Below are 19,660 nucleotides of genomic sequence, written 5' to 3' on the forward strand. Positions count from 1 at the left end.
ATTAAAAAAGGTTTGCTGCCCAAGTGTAAAAGCCAACTGCCCTGGGCGTTTAGCAAATATTATCATTCTTTGTGTTAGCATGGTAACCCAGCTCAGAGACTGCAGCTTGTTATTTGTTGTACATATCTTATAAACAAAACACAACAGGGAAAAGAAATGTTGTCAAATGGTCATTTATTAAATGACAGGAACATTTCAAATACAACCATAATATCAATCACTGTAGTTATATAATATATAGATCTGACAGTAACTTCAGTCTATATGTACAACAAAATGATGGGGTACAAATTGGCCGATCGACAACGCAAAGATAACCATAAAGGGAGGCTACTCTTACCATCCCCGACAAACAAAGTGTCGTCAGCATTGAACGTCATTCCCAATGATATCGGACTTAATTATACTTCTAACGTGTCGTTGAAGAAAAAATTAAAAGCAAACGGTTTCGTGTCTGGGTCATACTTTAGCGTCCTTCCAAACAAGAGACGATGATACAGTTGAAATTAGTGGCCATGTTTTCCCCAGTCAGCGGAAAAATTTGGGGATATACCCGTTTTCAGTCGAATATTTATGAGGTTTTCCTTTTCAAATAAGGTTAACATGGCAAATCACTGCATTTATTCAATATATATACCAATCAATAGGGAATTCAAAATACTAAATTTGTATCTATGAATTACAGCCCTTTCCGTTATTGAAGGAGTAAAAACTGTCTTTTTCATTTGACGCATATTGCCAGGACCCAGTAAGTCGCCACATTACTACGATCCGTTTTTCAGACGAGTATTTCTGAGACGGATTTTTTACTTTTTAAACTAATTTTATATGTGGTAGCAGTGCAATAATTAAATAAAGAAATATACCGGTCGTTAGGGAATTTAATAACCTAAAATTATGTATATATATATTTTTAGCCCCTTTCCTCCTTGAATGACTTAAAACAGCCCATTTAAGTAGTCACGAACTTTCATTTCCCTATACTCGCCATGTTAAATCGAGTCGATTTCAGTCTCTTTTGGTATACTGTGACGTCACTGGTCACTTATTGGGTTTTCAGATTTTTACTCAACTGTTTCCGTGAAATCGATAATTTTGCCATTTTAACAGTCAATGTCGCTTTTATGGTTCATCTTTGAAAATTTTTATTTCTTGGAAAGTGGTCACAGTAACCTATATTTTCATATATAAAAAAATATTTTTTACATTTTTGCTAATAATTAAAAACAAAAAGTTCAAGTGGTGTGATTGTTTTCTATGGAGCAGAATTAATGAAATAAAAATAAAAACAGTCGCCATGCAGGGTTAGCTCAGTTGGTAGAGCATAGGCTCCACGACCAGAAGGGTGCAGAGGGCCGGGTGGGTTTGAATCCCGGCAGCAGCAATTTCTTTCACCTCTGTTTCAAGTGGGAAGGAAGTGGTAAATCCCAAAGAAACAAACAAAACAAGTTTGCTTTAACAGTCATATAAAGCCTTTATAAAATGGCCACCAAGATACATCACTGATATAATGGTTACTTTCTAAACTGGCATTAAATTCTTAAATTTTTGGGTTTTTTTTATTTATATCATGTTAATGGTTTTTTTTTCATCAAGAATATTACTACCTTATTGGAAGACTTTAAGATTTTATTTCAACTGTTTAACCATAACAGTAAACGTTCATTTTATCACAGACCATTCACAAAGTAAAACTTTGTAAAAGAGCAGAAACATGTCCAGATAATTTCATTTCCCTTCAGTCAATAAATATCCGAAAATGGTCAGTCCGAAATCAAGCTTGTTTATAAAGACACACATTAACATGCGACTTATTAGCACATGAGAGAGGATTATAAAACTTATGCTAGCAAAATTTTGTGTGAAAAACAAATACTGATGTTCATTGCAATATTGTACACGTGAGTCTGTGAAAATTTACGCACTTTTGAGCAGACATAAATAAAAAATGCTTTCCTTTAGAAGGCCACCACAGGATCTCCTCGTTAAGTTGATACTTAGGCCGTCCGCACAATTGGAGCCAAGATTTGCACTTCTCATGCTTCATCTGAGATTTGGGAAACGGTATGAACACAACACCTCCCTATAATCGCTCGCGGTAGCGAAATCGGTGTTGCAAGCTCCCCAGCAGCAAAGTATCACCTTTGTCGGAGAATGTCGTAGTAGCGAAATGTAAACAAAGAGGCGAATACTACCCGCGATCTGATTGGCTAAACCGCGCTGTCAATCAAAAGCTGTCGATCGGCCAATTATCGGCATACAAACAACTGTTTGAATAATAATAAAAAAAAACCATGGATATATAAGCTGGCTCAAGACAAAATATGGGAGTGTGGTATGGGTGGGACTTCGAAAGATATTAAACGTAATCACAGCAGCAGAAAAATTATGAGGAGTGATGAAGATATGACGCGGTCAAAATCACGAAGAGGTGCACGCCTCGCTGATTGGTCAATCCAGGCCCTGGCCGCCTATCATCACGGCTACTGCCGCTGGTCACGTGAACAGCCCCTCTGACTGGTCAAGCTAAAACCGTAACCGCATAGCGAGTTGCAATACACGGCCCTCGCTGCTAACACGTGCGCACATCCAAATAACAAGAGATACAAACTACAGAGGGTAACAGATGGTCACCAGGTAGTCAGAGTTCAAGATCTTATTCCAACAAACAAAATCATGCAAGAGCCAACTTACATAACATTATAATGTGAAGAACATCTGTAGAATTATGACAATTATACATATATATATATATGAATATATAAAGTAACCATCTAACACAAATGTATTTATTTCATGAAATAAATTTTATTTATTGATCTGAATACAGCTTATGGATTCTAATACATAAATATGCAACATGTATCGTATACAATAGAGAGGGAATGAGAGACAGACATTGTTTCTATAATTATAGTTACATACAAAAACTTACTGAGTATATTACAATAGACTAGATCACAGATTGAGAGCATGATACAAATACTTTCCCAAGATACATAAGTCTTTTACATTAGTAGTTTTAAGTAAATCTACTAATTTGAAAACGGAGGGATTACTCCTATAGTATGATTTTATATATTTACAATGCAAATTGTTATAAAAAGGACATTTAATTACAAAATGGAATTCATCCTCAAAGTCGGAATTACAAAGTTTGCAAGTGCGCTGTTCCACTGGAATATTTGTATACCTTCCTGTTTCTACATTTAAACAATGAGTAGACAAACGTATTTTGGTGATAGGCTTCTTATGCTTAACAGGAATAAGCTTACACCTAGTACCTATGTCTAGGACGAGCAAAGTGGTACATGGGCCAATTTTTGGGTGGCGTAGACAAATGTCTTAAATATGAGCTGTGCACAGATGATGGCAATATCGTGAAAAAATAAGTACTCTGCGTTCATGGTAAGGGATATTAAATAGCCATGGTACATGATAAATGGTCAATTTAGAAGATTTTAATGGAGTTACTCAGTATCTCCCTACATATTTATATAGGCATTCGTACAAATGTGTGTCCAGTTGACTGTATCTTTTTAAAATGGGATATGAAAAAAATTTCGAACGAGAAGATTTATTAGCACATTACTACAACTATTGTCGATATGGCCATTACCTTCATTTCGTCTGATTGTCATCGTCACGAAACTGGTTATACAATTTGAGATCAGCATATTTTATTTGCATCAATATATACAAAAGGATTGGGCACAAGTTTTCAAATTTATATGAAGCCCTTTCCTAATAGAAATTTTACAATTTTGTATAAACAATACGACATTGTTGCATTTATACATTGTTATGTATGAGAGAGAGAGGGAGGGAGGGGGGAGAGAGAGAGGGAGGGAGGGGGGAGGGGGGCGAAGGGGAATGTGGATGTTTTACAAAGGGAGAGATATTTGAAATTAAAATATATTCGAGTCAAGAATGTATTTCTGACTGTTACATCAAAATATAATTTTCTACGGATAGACCACTGCTTCCATTTAGTAATAGTTGCAGGTCTAGCGGTATGAAATTATTGACTTGTACGTAATCACGTCCGAACACCCCTTTTTCTGAAAATCGAATAGCCCTCTTATATCTATTATTGTATATGGACAGCTCGCTCTATCTCTTTAAAATTCCCAAAAGTATATGAAAGCATTCTGAACCCAGATAAAGCGAAATCAAGAATGAATGTCTTTGATATAATCATGTCTGCATCGTACTCTTCTCGTCAAAATGCTTGTACATGTAAGTATCAATGTCAACAAAGTATATACATTGTACACTTCTTCAATCTGTCTTTATGACTCATCGATACACGTGCATTGATGCCGTGTTTACCTGTAACAGCATTGGGACTAAGAAAATTTCCGTGAAACGAAATTATGTGCCATTTTCACCTAGAAATTGACACAACTCATTTTTAATGTAAGTTTGTCAAAGTTATATCAATGTGTTGGAAAGTTACTATACTTGATTGTCAGACGCACACATTTGGATATTTTTTCACAATGTTGCTTTTGTTTCACATTGTTGAAGTTGTCAAAATAATCGTTTAGTTAAAATTTTGATAGGACTATGATGGAGATCCATGTGTAAGTTTCAACTAAAAAATGACACAACAAATTTTCTTCTGAAAATTCAAAAAATAATATATTTGTAACGAAGAAATGATAAATCTACTGATTAGAGGCATATACTTTAGAATTTTTATCTAAAACACGATGTATCAATATTTTTTCTGAAATGCCGTTATATAAACTATAGTAAAAACTATCTCGCATGGAGCGAGAAATCTGCGCATGCACGACGCGGTATGTCCTCAATAGTTGCATATGATAATTTCATATTACGTTAATTTTACTTGTTTTCTGTAATGTCTAAACCTACATTGATTATTTTATATTGTTCATATAATTATCTGTCACATTGTTTTTACAACAAGATATCTCTTATGGAAGCTTCATGTAACAGTTGCTAGTGATGCCTGTAAACCGGCTGTTACCAAGGAGTTCGCTATGTAGAAGGGGAAAAAACGTGACGCTACTGTTAAAAAGGGAACTTATTGAAATTATTGAGTAACGTTACACATTTCATATTTCCGAATCGTCAAATAAATTTATATACAATGTAAACATGTAAGTAATAATGCAAATACATTCGCAGACTTATCGACCACTGTACAGTTAATAAATGTTATTACCCCGTTGGGGCCCCACAGAGTCTGTTTACAGGTATACGCACAAGATGGCGAACGCCTCAGACGTATCGGCCGATTTACTGGCAATCAAAGACAAGTTTGGTGGCACATGGACGCTCACGAAAAATGAAAAACTAGACGAATATCTGAAATTAATAGGTACGTTGTTATCCCTGTAAACCTGGACAATCAACTTTCTGTTTACAACTGTATGTGTTCACCGCAGCGACATCTGTTACCGGTAGGGTACGCTTAGACCACTTCCTGATGAATTACTTCCCTTGAGCTTAGCTTGAAATATTGTATAATGTAATAATTGTCAGCTACAACTTGATGTTTTGTATTAAAGATAAAAATAATGATATGTAATTGATTAGTGAACATCCAGTGCAGCCCGAATGCTGTGTCATCTAATTTACAGAGATCAATAGATCTGACATAACGCCATATCTACGTGTATTAAATATGTCCTTACGATGACGCACAGCGTGTCACCACGAGTACTTAATGTGTGTTCATAGTGCAGTGAATATATATAATTCGTTTATATAATCCATGTTTACCAGATGTCAAAAAATAGGACGATATTTTTTTAATACCAAATTGACATAGTCATGGACGTCCCTACTATAATAAACAACATTATGATGTGAATTTCTATACCAACAAATAAGATACGACTTTGAAGCAATTTACGGCAAAACCAGTTTTGCAGTTTAAAAAAGGTGTATCTTTGGTTACCAACATTTTAAAATGCCCTACAGGGCAGTTTGTTTGTTTTGACAGTGGTTATATTTTTTTCCCTCTATATTGATATCAGTTCCAACAGATGAATTTTTCTGTAAAACTTCATCTGTTGATACTCAACAACTGGTATTACTTGCATTTTAAAAAGTATATGTTTATGATACTTCTTTTGACATATAAACATTTAAGGATATGTTTAAACAATATTCAAGTCTTTAAATAATTTTATTCTCTAAAACCTTATCAAGTATGAGGAAACTTATGTCATATATTTTGTGAAATGTTTGAATGTCTGAATTTTTGTTTTTATTTTTATGTATTATTACTGATAATTTTGTAATATTAAAATTAATATTTTATTTACCACATTTTAGATAACTAACTATATTCACATATATACTTCAGGGATAAAGAAATGCACAGGGACATTATTTGCAATATTTTGCGAACGCATTGTTCTGACAATGAAAATCGGTCAAGCAACTCTCTATGCTTCAGTGCACGTGGTCCTGTATCGAATGTTGCATCATTGTATTGCGTGACGATGTCAACTGGGGAAAGCACGAAACGGGAAAATCTCGTCGACAGCAGTGTTGTGACATTGAGTTACACTGCTCGTCACAACAATAGGTAGTCTTCATGGAGATACATCATTTTCCGATGTTTTGATTAATTTCTGGTAGCATTAAACAACGACACGGTTGACGGAACTTTCTTTATCCCTTGAGTATACACTACACCGCATGTTTGTGTATATATATTCTACTGACGGACCCTGATGGAACTGAAAGTTAATGCAATTAAATGAAACTGAAATGGCTATTAATCATTTTTATTGATAAAATAGTAGATTTAATCCCATTTTCCAGTAATTTTATATTTCTTTACCAATTATTACTTTGTTTTTATAACATATAATTTCATCATCCTATTTATAGTGGAGTAGCATATTTTATTATTATTTTTTTTTTTTTTTTTGGCTACGATGAGTTTGTGTTCACTATCACGGAAACACTGGTTTGACTACTTCAAAGTCCTTATAAAGTCTTGTTTTGGTGTAAGGGTGAACTCGAAAAGACAACAATACTGTTGGATGGCTCGGAAATTTACAATGGAGACTTCTTACATTCTGTTAAGTACATTGCATCATTGTACTAACGTTTTTGTTATCCTTCCTGGCTAAAGGATTCAAAGAATACAATTCAATTTATTTTATTGAAGTGTTACATATCGATATTGCAAGATGTAAAACCATAAAAATTTAACTCATTACCAGCAATCTTTCCTGTAGCGTGCTGCGCATGCGCCAGCCTGAGTCGATTTTTCACCTGTACTGTTACTATAGATTATATAAAGCATTTTTTCGTTCAAATGACAGTATTTTTCCCGTATATGTTTGGATGATAATTTTATAAGCTTTAATATGATCTTTGAAAATTAAAAATAAGTTGTGAGGAATCGGTGCCTTTTTTGAGTTAAAGTTCAGAAGTTTATTTACTATGAATAAAGAAGGATTTCCACTAGAAATTCGCTATATCACCGAATTCAAAGTTAGATAACAAATATTTCCCAAACTTTGTGAATATTTTTCCCGTATAGGTTAGTTTCTAAATTTATCCAGGATTCCGACACTATATTTTTTTTTAAAAATAAGTGTTTAGGAATCGGTGCCTTTTTTAAGATATATGTACATAGGTGTAGATTCAGAAGCCTCATTTTACGCTGGTGTGACGTCATGGGACCAGTGTTATCGGGTCTCTGTACACTGTGTTGACTTAAATATCTGTACATACTCAAGTGTAAATATGGCGTAATTTCAATGATTTATATTTGATAATTAGAATTTTATACTAGTTAATTTGTTTAGTTTGTTTTACTTCAGCACTTTGACAGTGTATATCCATTATTAAAAACACTGTCTTAAAAACATACATTAAAATAAATATGTACGCGGAACAGGTCCAAGTTAAAACTAAGATATTTTACCATAATTAATTGATATAATGTGGGTAAAGACACACAGATACCGATATCCAGCCAAAACTGGCTTATGAGACAATATAGAATTGTAATATTGTATACTGTACATGAACAAATAGAATTATTTGATGCCATATGATTACATAATAAAAACTACAGCGATGTACATCATGATAAAGTTTACGAAGATTTTTATACGATAGTTCAGATAATCTGTCTCCATAGAATTCCACTTTACTTACAATATCAATTTATTCTAGGTTTAAACTTCCTATTTCGGAAAGTTGCCATGGCAGCTGGTTGTACTTTAGAGATATCGGTGGAGGGAGACAAAGTCCGTTTTATTACAAAAGGACCCAAGACTTCAAACCACGCCTTCCTCTTAAATACAGAGTTAGAAGACGATGATCCTGTAGGCAACGCTATGACGGTACGTTTTTTATTATATATACGTCAGCTTACGTCACAATACGTCTCGCAAATATAACTCTCAGCTTACGTCACAATATAGTACACAAGTATAACTTTCAGAATACGTCAAAATATAGTCTACACGTATAAAGTATAACTCTCAGCATACTTCACATTATGGCTCACAAGTATAGCTCTCAGCTTACGTCACAATATAGTACACAAGTATAAAGTATAGCTCACAGCTTACTTCACAATACGTCTCACAAGTATAGCTCTCAGCTTACGTCACAATATAGTACACAAGTATAAAGTATATCTCTCAGCTTACGTCACAATACGTCTCACAAGTATAACTCAGCTTACGTCACAATATAGTACACAAGTATAAAGTATAACTTTCAACTTACGTCACAATACGTCTCACAAGTATAACTCTCAGCTTACGTCACAATATAGTACACAAGTATAAAGTATAACTCTCAGCTTACGTCACAATATAGCCCACAAATATAAAGTATAACTCTCAGCTTACGTCACAATGTAGCCCACAAGTATAAAGTATAACTCTCAGCTTACGTCACAATATAGCCCACAAGTATAAAGTATAACTCTCAGCTTACGTCACAATATAACCCACAAGTATAAAGTATAACTCTCAGCTTACGTCACAATATAGCCCAGAAGTATAAAGTATAACTCTCGGCCTACGTATGAAATAAAAAATGATTAAAGATCCTGTCTATATACATGTACAATAAAATATCTTAAATCTGTTCACTTGTTTATGCTGACAAGTACATAGCCCTACTCGTACCTGAGGAGGGAGACATTTTTTCTGCAATTTGTACGAAGGTAACCTTGTATTGACATTCTTCAGGCTGTAGTCACATTTACGGATGGCAAAATCGTAACCACATCGAAACCGAGGGGCAAGTCTAAGGCCAAGGACACCACTGTTACCAGAGAAGTCATTACAAGGGAAGACGGCAAGCAAGAATTGATTATGGTAGGTCAAGGTCATTTTGAAAGGTTAAAAGTTCAAATTAAAACAAGCACATGTATACCGGAAAGTAAATTAGAATTATACTTTTCGAAATATAATGAATAGATTACTTTGAATGGCTACGTTTAAATTCGAACAACACACTGAAACGATTTCTGTTTTAGTACAATTGGCGTGTATTTTGTGAGCAGCTTTAAATGTTCTTTTGGTTGGCGCAGGACCACGATAAATAAATGAATGTCCAGTCTTTATCTATCTATTTTCCTGGTTTGATACTGATGATGTTTTCTCTGTTAACAGACCGTAAATGCTGGAGAAGTGGAGATGAAGAGGTACTTCGAAAAACAGTAATAATTTGCTGCCTACAATTTGGGCTTTCATGATATGCAACGACAGCGGATACTAGGCCAACACCATGCCTTGATAACAGTCAAATTTTGACCGGTCTTTATATGCACATCATTCTGGGAAACATTACGGAAACAATAAAAGTAACTCCGAGCGCAACCTGTCGGCGAGAAATGGTACTAAGAAAGATAATCAATCATGCCTAAAGAGATGCTCTCCGTCACTACAAATTGAAAAGGGGCACTATTCGCAGGATTATAGAAAGTGCAATATACCTCTTTCATCCACTAAAAAAATTCATTTCGCCATTTTGAATTTCATTTTTATTATATTTTTTACAGATTTACAATAATTTTGTTTTATGTTAAGCCGAATTTCGTGAATGTGTATTAACGTGTATCTGTAGGTCCTATAAAAGAACACGATAATTCATTTAATTCAATTCTTAGGGACTATGCTTTGTGATTTTTTTATCATCTGTCCCTACATGGTTTTGTTTTTGTGTTTACTTCCTGTTCTGTATTGTTTATTTTCGTGTTACGGAAACTGTTTCATGATTTTGTTCGAATTTGTGTATAAAACAATTTCATTTGTAAAATGAATATTACATGCAACAAGAGACATTCTGGTAAGTCATATGATCTGTTATTATTTTGTCCTATGTAGCTAACACTGGGACAGGATTTAATTTGAGAAAATATCTTTTATCAAATTACTGTAAAATTATCAATTTTTGTGGTGATTTTCTTTTAGATGAATTCGACGTTACTCTTAATCTACGAGCTTAAACGTCCAAGAAACAATCAACAGGTAAAAATAGACATAGATTATAGTACAGTGAAACCTCCCTATTAAGACCACTTTGGGGACTGGACAAAAGTGGTCTTAATAGCGAGGTGGTCTTAATAGTGAGGTGGATCAGATTGACCACAAAGAACCGTAACTCTGTTTAAAATAAAGAGTATATATATCATTAAGTAATGTACATGTATATTATTCATCAATAATAACTAATAATAATAAACTAAAATGTTGAATTTCATGAAATGCATGTAAAAAAGACAAAATTGCTGAATTGACAGAAGAATAATTATGTATATATTCCTTAGTTGATATCATAATATACATTGTAAACATTGAAAGGAAACAAACAATCCATTTTAAGTTTAATTGGAATTTGACGTTAATTTTGCAACTATTTCACATAAATTTACGAACACATTTACTCAGTAATTGTAACAACTTTAATGAAGTCACTATAAAGTCTTTCAACGCTTCATTTTTAACATAAATTCGCAAACACATTATCTTTATCAGTGTATCACTCAGTACAACACATTTTTCTTTTTACTTAAAAAAAAGAGTCCAGTGCACAATATTGCGAAGAGCTACGGATCTGGACAGCCTCCTCTTTCATACGTCCTTTTTACCGATCACGATAGCTCGTTTCGTTTCCGTGGTTTCGTCATTGCTTGATAAAGTTCATCGGAGTTTTGTGACAGAGAAAATGTGTCGTAAAAAATTGAACACATACACGTTTTTTATTGTTCAAACGATATCGAGAGTGTAACATTGCTACAAAAACAGTTAAAAACCCTCGACAACGTGTGCGCGTGCAGGCCAAGGGATATCGGCCGAAACGACTACATAATTCACTTTTGGGTATGCGGGGCTTCTAAGGTGTTTAACAGCATACCTACCGATCTGTCAATATTTAATTAACAAACAACAGATCGCTATTAAAACGTGTCTAGCACGCGGTTTCGGACGGGTAGGCCAAGTTAATCCGATAATGATGTTTACTTCGTTTAACGCCACCTGGTGACAGAGTCGGTAACCCGTGACGAAAACAATGGTCGTGAACGACACACATGTTCGCGGTTCACTGCCTACCAGGTAAACTTTAATCACTGGTCAGACCGTGGTCGTAATTGTGAGGTCAATTATCGTTAATAAGTGGTCGTTGTGACTGTAAGAAGTGGTCGTAATACGGAATAGCGGGGTGGTCGTAATACTGAAGCGACCAATACAAAGATATATAGTGGAAAAAAACGGGACTGAAAAAAAGTGCCCGTAATAGCGGGGTGGTCGTAATTTTGAGGTGGTCGTTAGGTGAGGTTTCACTGTACTAGTGGATTTTGTGATCAAGATTTATCTACGAAATCAAGTGCCAGCGAAAATGCACAACTTTGTATAACCATGAAATTTGAGTCCCACGAAAATGTTTAAATTTAAAGTAAGCCATGAACATGATGCCTGTTATTCTGTAACAAGAATAAATCACACGAATGTTTGTACACTTTTGTAGACAATTTTTGTGTCTATAGAAAACGGACCACTTTACGTATTATTGAATAAGTTTGTACTGCCTTGTACTGGAGGGAGAGGGGAGGTGGGGGTGGGGGTGAGTAAGGTCTAGTAATTCTTGGTAGAGGGAAACAATGTAACATCTTGGTTACACCGTATCCTGACGTAACGGACACTAACACATAGTTTATCAACTGATGGATAGCATTGTCTATATGTGGATTTTGTGAATAAAGCTATTTTCTCAAATTATTTCGTGGACTGTTTTCCGTTGCAACGTATTTTAGTCTCATTATAATTGGACCGTCACACTCCTTTGCACCCTTAGAAAATATCTTTGCGATAATGAAAATCTTTGTGACTGTCCATTCAACTCGTTCACTGACAAATTGTTATGCTGGTATTTATCCCGATAGCAAAGCCAGTGCCTGCCTGCAACGATTATTGAATCGAGAAAATTCACAGACTTAAGGATGAAGCATATAAAATATTAATTTTCAATCTGTGAAGCGAAGGTAAGGTTTTGTTTATTATATAACATAGATACTTCCAAATCGTATAAATTCGTAAAAAAACTAATACCAGATCTGAATGGTACTAGTCTCATTCCATATCTCTTTCTTTGGTAACGTTACATACACAACGCATATGACGCCATTAATTGATAATGTATTACGTCACAATGGAAATAATGACAACCTATACCTGACGTAGTTGACGTTAGTGTTTTAAAGGGATATCATTCATTGTAATGTGGTCTGGTTTAAAATATATATATATGTATGTGTGTGTAGTTCGTTACTCATAATGTAAAAACTCATACCAACATATTGCCAACGGCGCTGGTTTCTTCTACATTTAAAACTGGTTAGAAAACATTTAAACATTTGGTTAGACTTTGAAGGTTTTTGTTTATAAGCAGTAGTAATTAAAACAGTCACATATACTGGTGAAAATCGTTACACATTGTCCTGTTATTGTTCTTTATGAGTGCTGATTCCATTGTCCTATTTATTGACCTCCTAATATCCAGTAGTATGTAAAAGGAAAAACCTGTACAAACCAGTAATCGATTCATGGTATACAGACATTGTTTTCTTTGTTGTTTGTTTCTGATTTCAGTAAGCAATAATATCAAATGGGGGAGGGATAAATGGATGGTTTAGATATATTTAATCGTCAAATCGTCATGCTTCGATACATTTCCCACACATCAACTGGACATCAGTCAGTAGGTCACACATGAATACTCACCTAAACACTATGAATATATAGAAGTATTAACACCTGAGCAAAACACAGTCGATCTCAGGTGCATCAAGTCCCTAAGATGGCGAGCCTCTCTGACACATCGGCAGATTTAGAAGCGATTAAAAGGACGTTTGTTGGCAAATGGAAACTGGCGAAGACCGAGGGACAGGATGAGTACCTTAAATTGTTAGGTATGTTAACATTAACTATATCTTTATCAGAGCACAGCCAGTTGTCGGTTACTGCATGAACATCAATATACTCTAAAAACCCATGGAACATAATTAAGATACTTATTCCTGAGTAGTGGATTGTTTAACCATTATCTATGAATATAAATATCGTAAATCTTTTCATTTGATTCAGTTTTCGGCCTTTTACGATTGTGTACCCATTGACGGAGGGAAATAAACCAACGTCCTATATATTGACCCACAGACGTAAACTCTCTAACGGTCCAACGCTGTGTATTTCAAAATACTCTCGCTGTGACCTGCAAACATTCTAACCATTACTAGGTCAGAAAATAGGACGTACAGAGGTGTAATATAGTATTATTGTATCAAGTGACGAATTATCACCATATCTGTTAAGATTAGATAATAAGATAATGGACAGCAGCTTAAAACGCCCCTTCGTCCGTACAAATCCCAACATATATTCGGTGATGCACAGATTCTACTCAAATTTCCATACCACATTTAACATTGGCAGTTTTTCAGACCTTGAAAATCTTTATTGTGACAAATTTTCGCCAGCTTTATCAAATTCTTTACTCGGGAAATGTCGTATGAAGACTGTATGTATGTTTGCCCATTTACCGAAGTGAAACATGCTTTAAAATGTTTAGGTGTGTATGAGAATGTCGTTTTCAAGTACACTGTACAGCAACTCAACTCTGAAGACATACATAATATTGTTATGATCCTTTACGACACTAAAGCCTTGTAATTTATCTTCAGCACCTTGTGATACATATATGTAAACACTTTGGTCTATTGTAAAACTTGTATTTTATATTGAATGCAGTGTAATTCGAAATCTTGTGAAGATTCATGTAGTAAACAGATCCGTTACACATTTTGTTCAATGTAAAACACCATCTAAAGTTTTAACTGAAGTGATGTATGAACTCATTGGATTATTGACTAATTACACTTGAAAGGAATGTAGGTTGATTACAGATGATTATTTTTCATACCCAGAAACTTAACTCCAATATAAACCTCAGTTACTAACAGATATATATCTTATAGGATTCACTATTTTGATCTTCATACTTATATATATATCTATATTGAGGTCTGAACATCGAAATATCCATTTGCGCTAGATCTGTATGTTATATTGTGGTTCAGTAGTTGGTACCCATATTGATCACTGATTACAGTAAACAATAATATCAAATGGGGGGAGGGGGGTAAATGAATGGTTTAGATATATTTATCGGCGAATCGTAATACTTCGATAGATTTCCCACACATCAACTGGACATCAGTCGCTAGGTTACGCATGAATACTCACCTGAACACTATAAATAGATAGAAGTAGAAACACCTGAGCAAAATACAGTCGATCTCAGGTGCATCAAGTCCCTAAGATGGCGAGCCTCTCTGATACATCGGCAGATTTAGAAGCGATTAAAAGAACATTTGTTGGCAAATGGAAACTGACGAAGACCGAGGGACAGGATGAGTACCTTAAATTGTTAGGTATGTTAACATTAACTATATCTTTATCAGAGCACAGCCAGTTGTCGGTTACTGCATGAGCATCAATATACTCTAAATATCCACGGAACATAATTAAGATACTTATTCCTGAGTAGTGGATCGTTTCACCATTATCTATGAATATAAATATCGTAAATCTTTTCGTTTGATTCAGTTTTCGGCCTTTTACGATTGTGTACCCATTGACGGAGGGAAATAAACCAACGTCCTATATATTGACCCACAGACGTAAATATTTCAAAATACTCTCGCTGTGACCTGCACACATTCTAACCATTACTAGGTCAGAAAATAGGACGTACAGAGTTGTTATATAATCCTATTCTCACACGTGTCAAATTATCATCAAATCTACTAAAATTAAATAGTAAGATAATGGACAGCAGCTTAAAACGCTCCCTTCGTCCGTACAAATCCCAACATCTATTCGGTGATGCTCAGATTCTACTCAAATTACCATACCACATTCAACATTGGCAGTTTTTCACAGATCTTGAAAAAAATTATTTTGACAAATTTTCGCCAGACGTATCAAATTCTTTATTCGAGAAATGTCGTATGAAGACTGTATGTATGTTTGCCCATTTACCGAAGTGAAACATGTACTTTGAAATGTTTAGGTGTGTATGAGAATGTCGTTTTCAAGTACACTGTACAGCAACTCAACTCTGAAGACATACATAATATTGTTATGATCCTTTACGACACTAAAGCCTTGCAATTTATCTTCAGCACCTTGTGATATATAAACACTTTGGTCTATTGTAAAACTTGTATTTTATATTGAGTACGTTGTAATTCGAAATCTTGTGAAGATTCATGTAATAAACAGATCCGTTACACATTTTGTTCAATGTAAAACACAATCTAAAGTTTTAACTGAAGTGATGTATGAACTCATTGGATTATTGACTAATTACACTTGAAAGGAATGTAGGTTGATTACAGATGATTATTTTTCATATCCAGAAACTTAACTCCAATATTATTGCCATGCATAATTACAGTAGTCTATTTAATCTATAAACCTCAGTTACTAATAGATATATATCTGATAGGATTCACTATTCTGATCTTCATACTTATATATATATATCTATATTGAGGTCTAAACATCGAAATATACATTTGCGCTAGATCAGTATGTTATATTGTGGATCAGTAGTTGGTACCCATATTGATCGTTGTGTTTCAAGTACAATAACAAAGACACTACAGACGTAATGGAATTCTAAAACAATTTCCACGAGGTTAATGCATGGACAAAAAATACACGGGAACTTTAAAAAAAATAATACAACAGAATAAGACCAGGTGTTCCGAAAGGGTGAACGTCTTCAGCTTCATCAATGACACTCGCCATGTAAATCTAGGTCAATCCAAATAAGTAATGTCATGTTCTCAAACGAGAACAAAGTTTACAACGAGCATCAAACACGTTCAACTTCACCATCGCATTGAGAAATAGAAAATACTGTAGTTTTAAGTTCATTTCAGGTGTGAACTTCATGCTAAGGAAGGTCGCTGCAGCAGCTGGATCCTCTGGTACTACTATAGATATTTCAGTGGATGGGGAGCAGATCCGCATTGTCAATACCGGACCAAAGAAAACGACTAACAAGCTCTTTAAACTTAATATAGAGTCTGAGGATACGGACCCAGTCGACAACGCCGTGACGGTACGCTGAAATATGTTGTTTGTTGAAAACGAATGACAGCTATGTTTCACTTCATAATTTCAGAAGATAAATTTTCAGCGCAGTTTCAGATTTCTTTTCTATAATATCTATAGAAACGTTTAATGAAAACATTTTAAAATATCCTATTTTTTCTACTCGTAGCATAAATTTCTTGATTTTGTTAACCATTCAGCTTAGCGATACATAATCTGTGATATGATATCTCTTCAGTTTTGTTAGTGCAAAGGTCAGCTCAGAAAGTCCTAAAAGATACTTCGTTATACACGTGTTACTTATAACAATACCTTAACGAAGTTCTTGTTTACGCAATGTACCAAGTTCCTGACTTGTTTGGCATTGCTTCCAATATCCATCCGCAATATATACAGAAACGGATTGAATATTTCTCTCGGGTACAAAGACATTGATCAAACGCAGTGTTATAAAGCATTGTAATATCTTGATGAACTGAAATTAAACTAAGAGAATGCTTACTTATTCATGCACTGTATATCCCAACGTCACGACACCATACCTCCTACTCTACAGGCCATAACCACATTTGAGTGCGGTAGATTGGTAACTAATTCGAAGCCGAGGGACAAGTCCAAGGCCAAGGAAACGAAAGTCAGCAGGGAAGTCACTATTGGGGCCAACGGCAAGGAGGAAATGATTATGGTAGGTCAAGGTCATACATCATATAGGGAATGTAATATACAGTAGATACACAGGACAGGATTATAGTTAATCCTTTGATATCTTATATAGTAGATACACAGGACAGGATTATAGTTAATCCTTTGATATCTTATATAGTAGATACACAGGACAGGATTATAGTTAATCCTTTGATATCTTATATAGTAGATACACAGGACAGCATTATAGTTAATCCTTTGATATCTTATATAGTAGATACACAGGACAGGATTATAGTTAATCCTTTGATATCTTATATAGTAGATACACAGGACAGGATTATAGTTAATCCTTTGATATCTTATATAGTAGATACACAGGACAGGATTATAGTTAATCCTTTGATATCTTTTTGCTCACATTTCATATTTAAGCTGTTTCGCAGATATTTCCTGTCATTAGCTAGGAGTCATAATTCAATATCTCGTCAACGGTAAACTCTTTCTCAAAAAAACTAAATTCTACTTGTTTGAATAATCTTTCTCTTTTCTTTAATGCAGACAGTTAACGCCGAATCGGTGGTTATGAAGAGGTATTTCGTTAGATAATAAAATGATTGGCAATCAGCGGTGACTCCATTGGTGGATGTGTAGACATTTTTCAAGGTGTGGGATACAGTAGCAGATCTAGTTATTCAAAACAACGCAATCCAACCGAACCTACAGAAAACGGAAGTTTGGATAGATGCTGAAGGTAGTTGACTTGGCTGTCGGCAAACCGGAGACATTTTAGCTCTAACGACACATGTTGTGTAGAGCAAGCGGGTATGAAGGAATGATTCGGTGACCCAGAAAAAATCTTCCACCATTTTTGTTAAATTCTATCTTGTGAGGAAAATATTGGTTTTTTTTTTTGTCTTAAATTTCTATACAATTTACTGAAATAATATCAAACAATGTTGCATGGCGGAGAGAAGTTGGACTAAGGTCATTTGTTCAGTCTATCTTAACACTAAATAGTGGCCAGAGACATTATTTGACACATATAAAAAGAACTACAGGTTTGCGTCTCAGTAGTTGTGCAAGTTTTATGAAAATGTACATTTTGTGAAAGTAAATACTAATTATTTGTCTTTATTGCTTTTTTTTGTATTGTTGTCTTTTACAAAGGTCATTTAAGTTAAATTTCACTTTTCTGTTACATTATTTATGTTTATTATTTTTGTATTATATTTTTTATTAATTGCCATGAAATATTAATTACATCTTGTGTAATGATATCAAGCGCTTCCTCTTTCAATTTACTAGTTTAAAATGAGGTAATGTAGATAGTGTATTCTACACGTTGCTGTTTGGATTTTTTTTAACTTTTCAAAATACTTTTTCTTCAAATTTTATATTTGTCTATCGGAACAAGTTCCCTTATTATCTGTCAATCAAGGAGATCTGAGTAACCTTAAAGTAAATATGGCTGATTTAGTCATTTAGAGCAAAATCGTTCAAAGCTCTCATATCTGTCAAATCGACATTTTTTAAAGAATATTGTATCAATTAGTATCAAAACCTGCTGGTGTCGACTTTTTTGTTGATGTATGAAGGGGAGGTAATCAACTTTTGTATCAACCAGCATGAACTCTTTTGTACTTAGAGTTGTCGGCCTTTACATCCACTGGACGAAAGCATCGACGTTCGAAACAATTCGTCAATTGTACCGAGGAAATTGAAAGTAAAATATGATACAATTTGTTACAATATTTAACTATATATAGATTTAGCAAATAATGCACCTCGTTAAAATAAAGAATTGTTTTCCCGATTCAAGATTCTTGTTAATTTTCATAACCAAAACTAGATCTTTCATCATAAATATGTGGCGATGCCTTAAACATTTTATGTCGATGACTTTCAAAATTGTTAAAAATAAACCATCTTTAAAAATAAATTTTCTGTGTAGATAGAGCGATACTAAGACCAGTAACCAGTATAGATCGTTATCTATCTACATGGAGCTGTGTCGACTACCATGTGATTTCGAGTTTAAGATAATATTTTGTATGATCGTTTTTTTGCCCCAAAGCTCTTTTTATAACATTTATATTTATCGTTTATTTTATTTTAAATATATTTCATTTTGTTCGGTAACGAGATTTTGGTATATTATATAATTTATCTGATAATTTTGAAAAAAGTACAGTTCATTTGGTACATTTAGAATAAACAAATTATTTCTTGACAAATGTGATTTTCACCCATATTGTTGAGTATGACGTATTTTGTAATGGTATACTTTATTGCTGTTTACGCCTTTCTTAAAATCTTTTTTGACAGTTGGATACGCATGTTAATAAAGACTGTTTCTGCACTTTGTT

The 19,660-nt window shown here is 34.2% G+C and overlaps 2 protein-coding genes across 2 annotated transcripts; both read left to right on the top strand.

Annotated features, from left to right (window-relative positions):
* The first annotated feature begins 5,238 nt into the window (after positions 1-5,238).
* On the top strand, positions 5,239-10,757 carry LOC132554316 (fatty acid-binding protein, heart-like). The gene is made up of 4 exons (XM_060218622.1): positions 5,239-5,350; positions 8,179-8,348; positions 9,210-9,338; positions 9,636-10,757. The coding sequence occupies exons 1-4, from the start codon at positions 5,239-5,241 to the stop codon at positions 9,684-9,686; spliced, it is 462 nt and encodes a 153-aa protein (XP_060074605.1). The 3' UTR covers positions 9,687-10,757.
* A 4,084-nt stretch (positions 10,758-14,841) lies between these two features.
* On the top strand, positions 14,842-17,900 carry LOC132554317 (cellular retinoic acid-binding protein 2-like). Its single transcript, XM_060218623.1, has 4 exons — positions 14,842-14,953; positions 16,472-16,653; positions 17,203-17,331; positions 17,853-17,900. Exons 1-4 carry the CDS (start codon positions 14,842-14,844, stop codon positions 17,898-17,900), a joined length of 471 nt encoding a protein of 156 aa, XP_060074606.1.
* Positions 17,901-19,660: the final 1,760 nt, after the last annotated feature.

Source organism: Ylistrum balloti, unplaced genomic scaffold, assembly GCF_031769215.1.
Source record: "Ylistrum balloti isolate Yb309-2 unplaced genomic scaffold, AGI_CSIRO_Ybal_v1 Utg370392, whole genome shotgun sequence".
NCBI lineage: Eukaryota > Metazoa > Mollusca > Bivalvia > Pectinida > Pectinidae > Ylistrum > Ylistrum balloti.

Bases quoted from the DNA above. Each gene is read 5' to 3' on its own strand.
- LOC132554316 (XM_060218622.1), top strand. From the start codon at position 5,239: ATGGCGAACGCCTCAGACGTATCGGCCGATTTACTGGCAATCAAAGAC. The intron at 5,351-8,178 runs GTACGTTGTTAT...AATTTATTCTAG, and splicing joins CGAATATCTGAAATTAATAG to GTTTAAACTTCCTATTTCGG. The intron at 8,349-9,209 runs GTACGTTTTTTA...GACATTCTTCAG, and splicing joins CTGTAGGCAACGCTATGACG to GCTGTAGTCACATTTACGGA.
- LOC132554317 (XM_060218623.1), top strand. From the start codon at position 14,842: ATGGCGAGCCTCTCTGATACATCGGCAGATTTAGAAGCGATTAAAAGA. The intron at 14,954-16,471 runs GTATGTTAACAT...AGTTCATTTCAG, and splicing joins TGAGTACCTTAAATTGTTAG to GTGTGAACTTCATGCTAAGG. The intron at 16,654-17,202 runs GTACGCTGAAAT...CCTACTCTACAG, and splicing joins CAGTCGACAACGCCGTGACG to GCCATAACCACATTTGAGTG.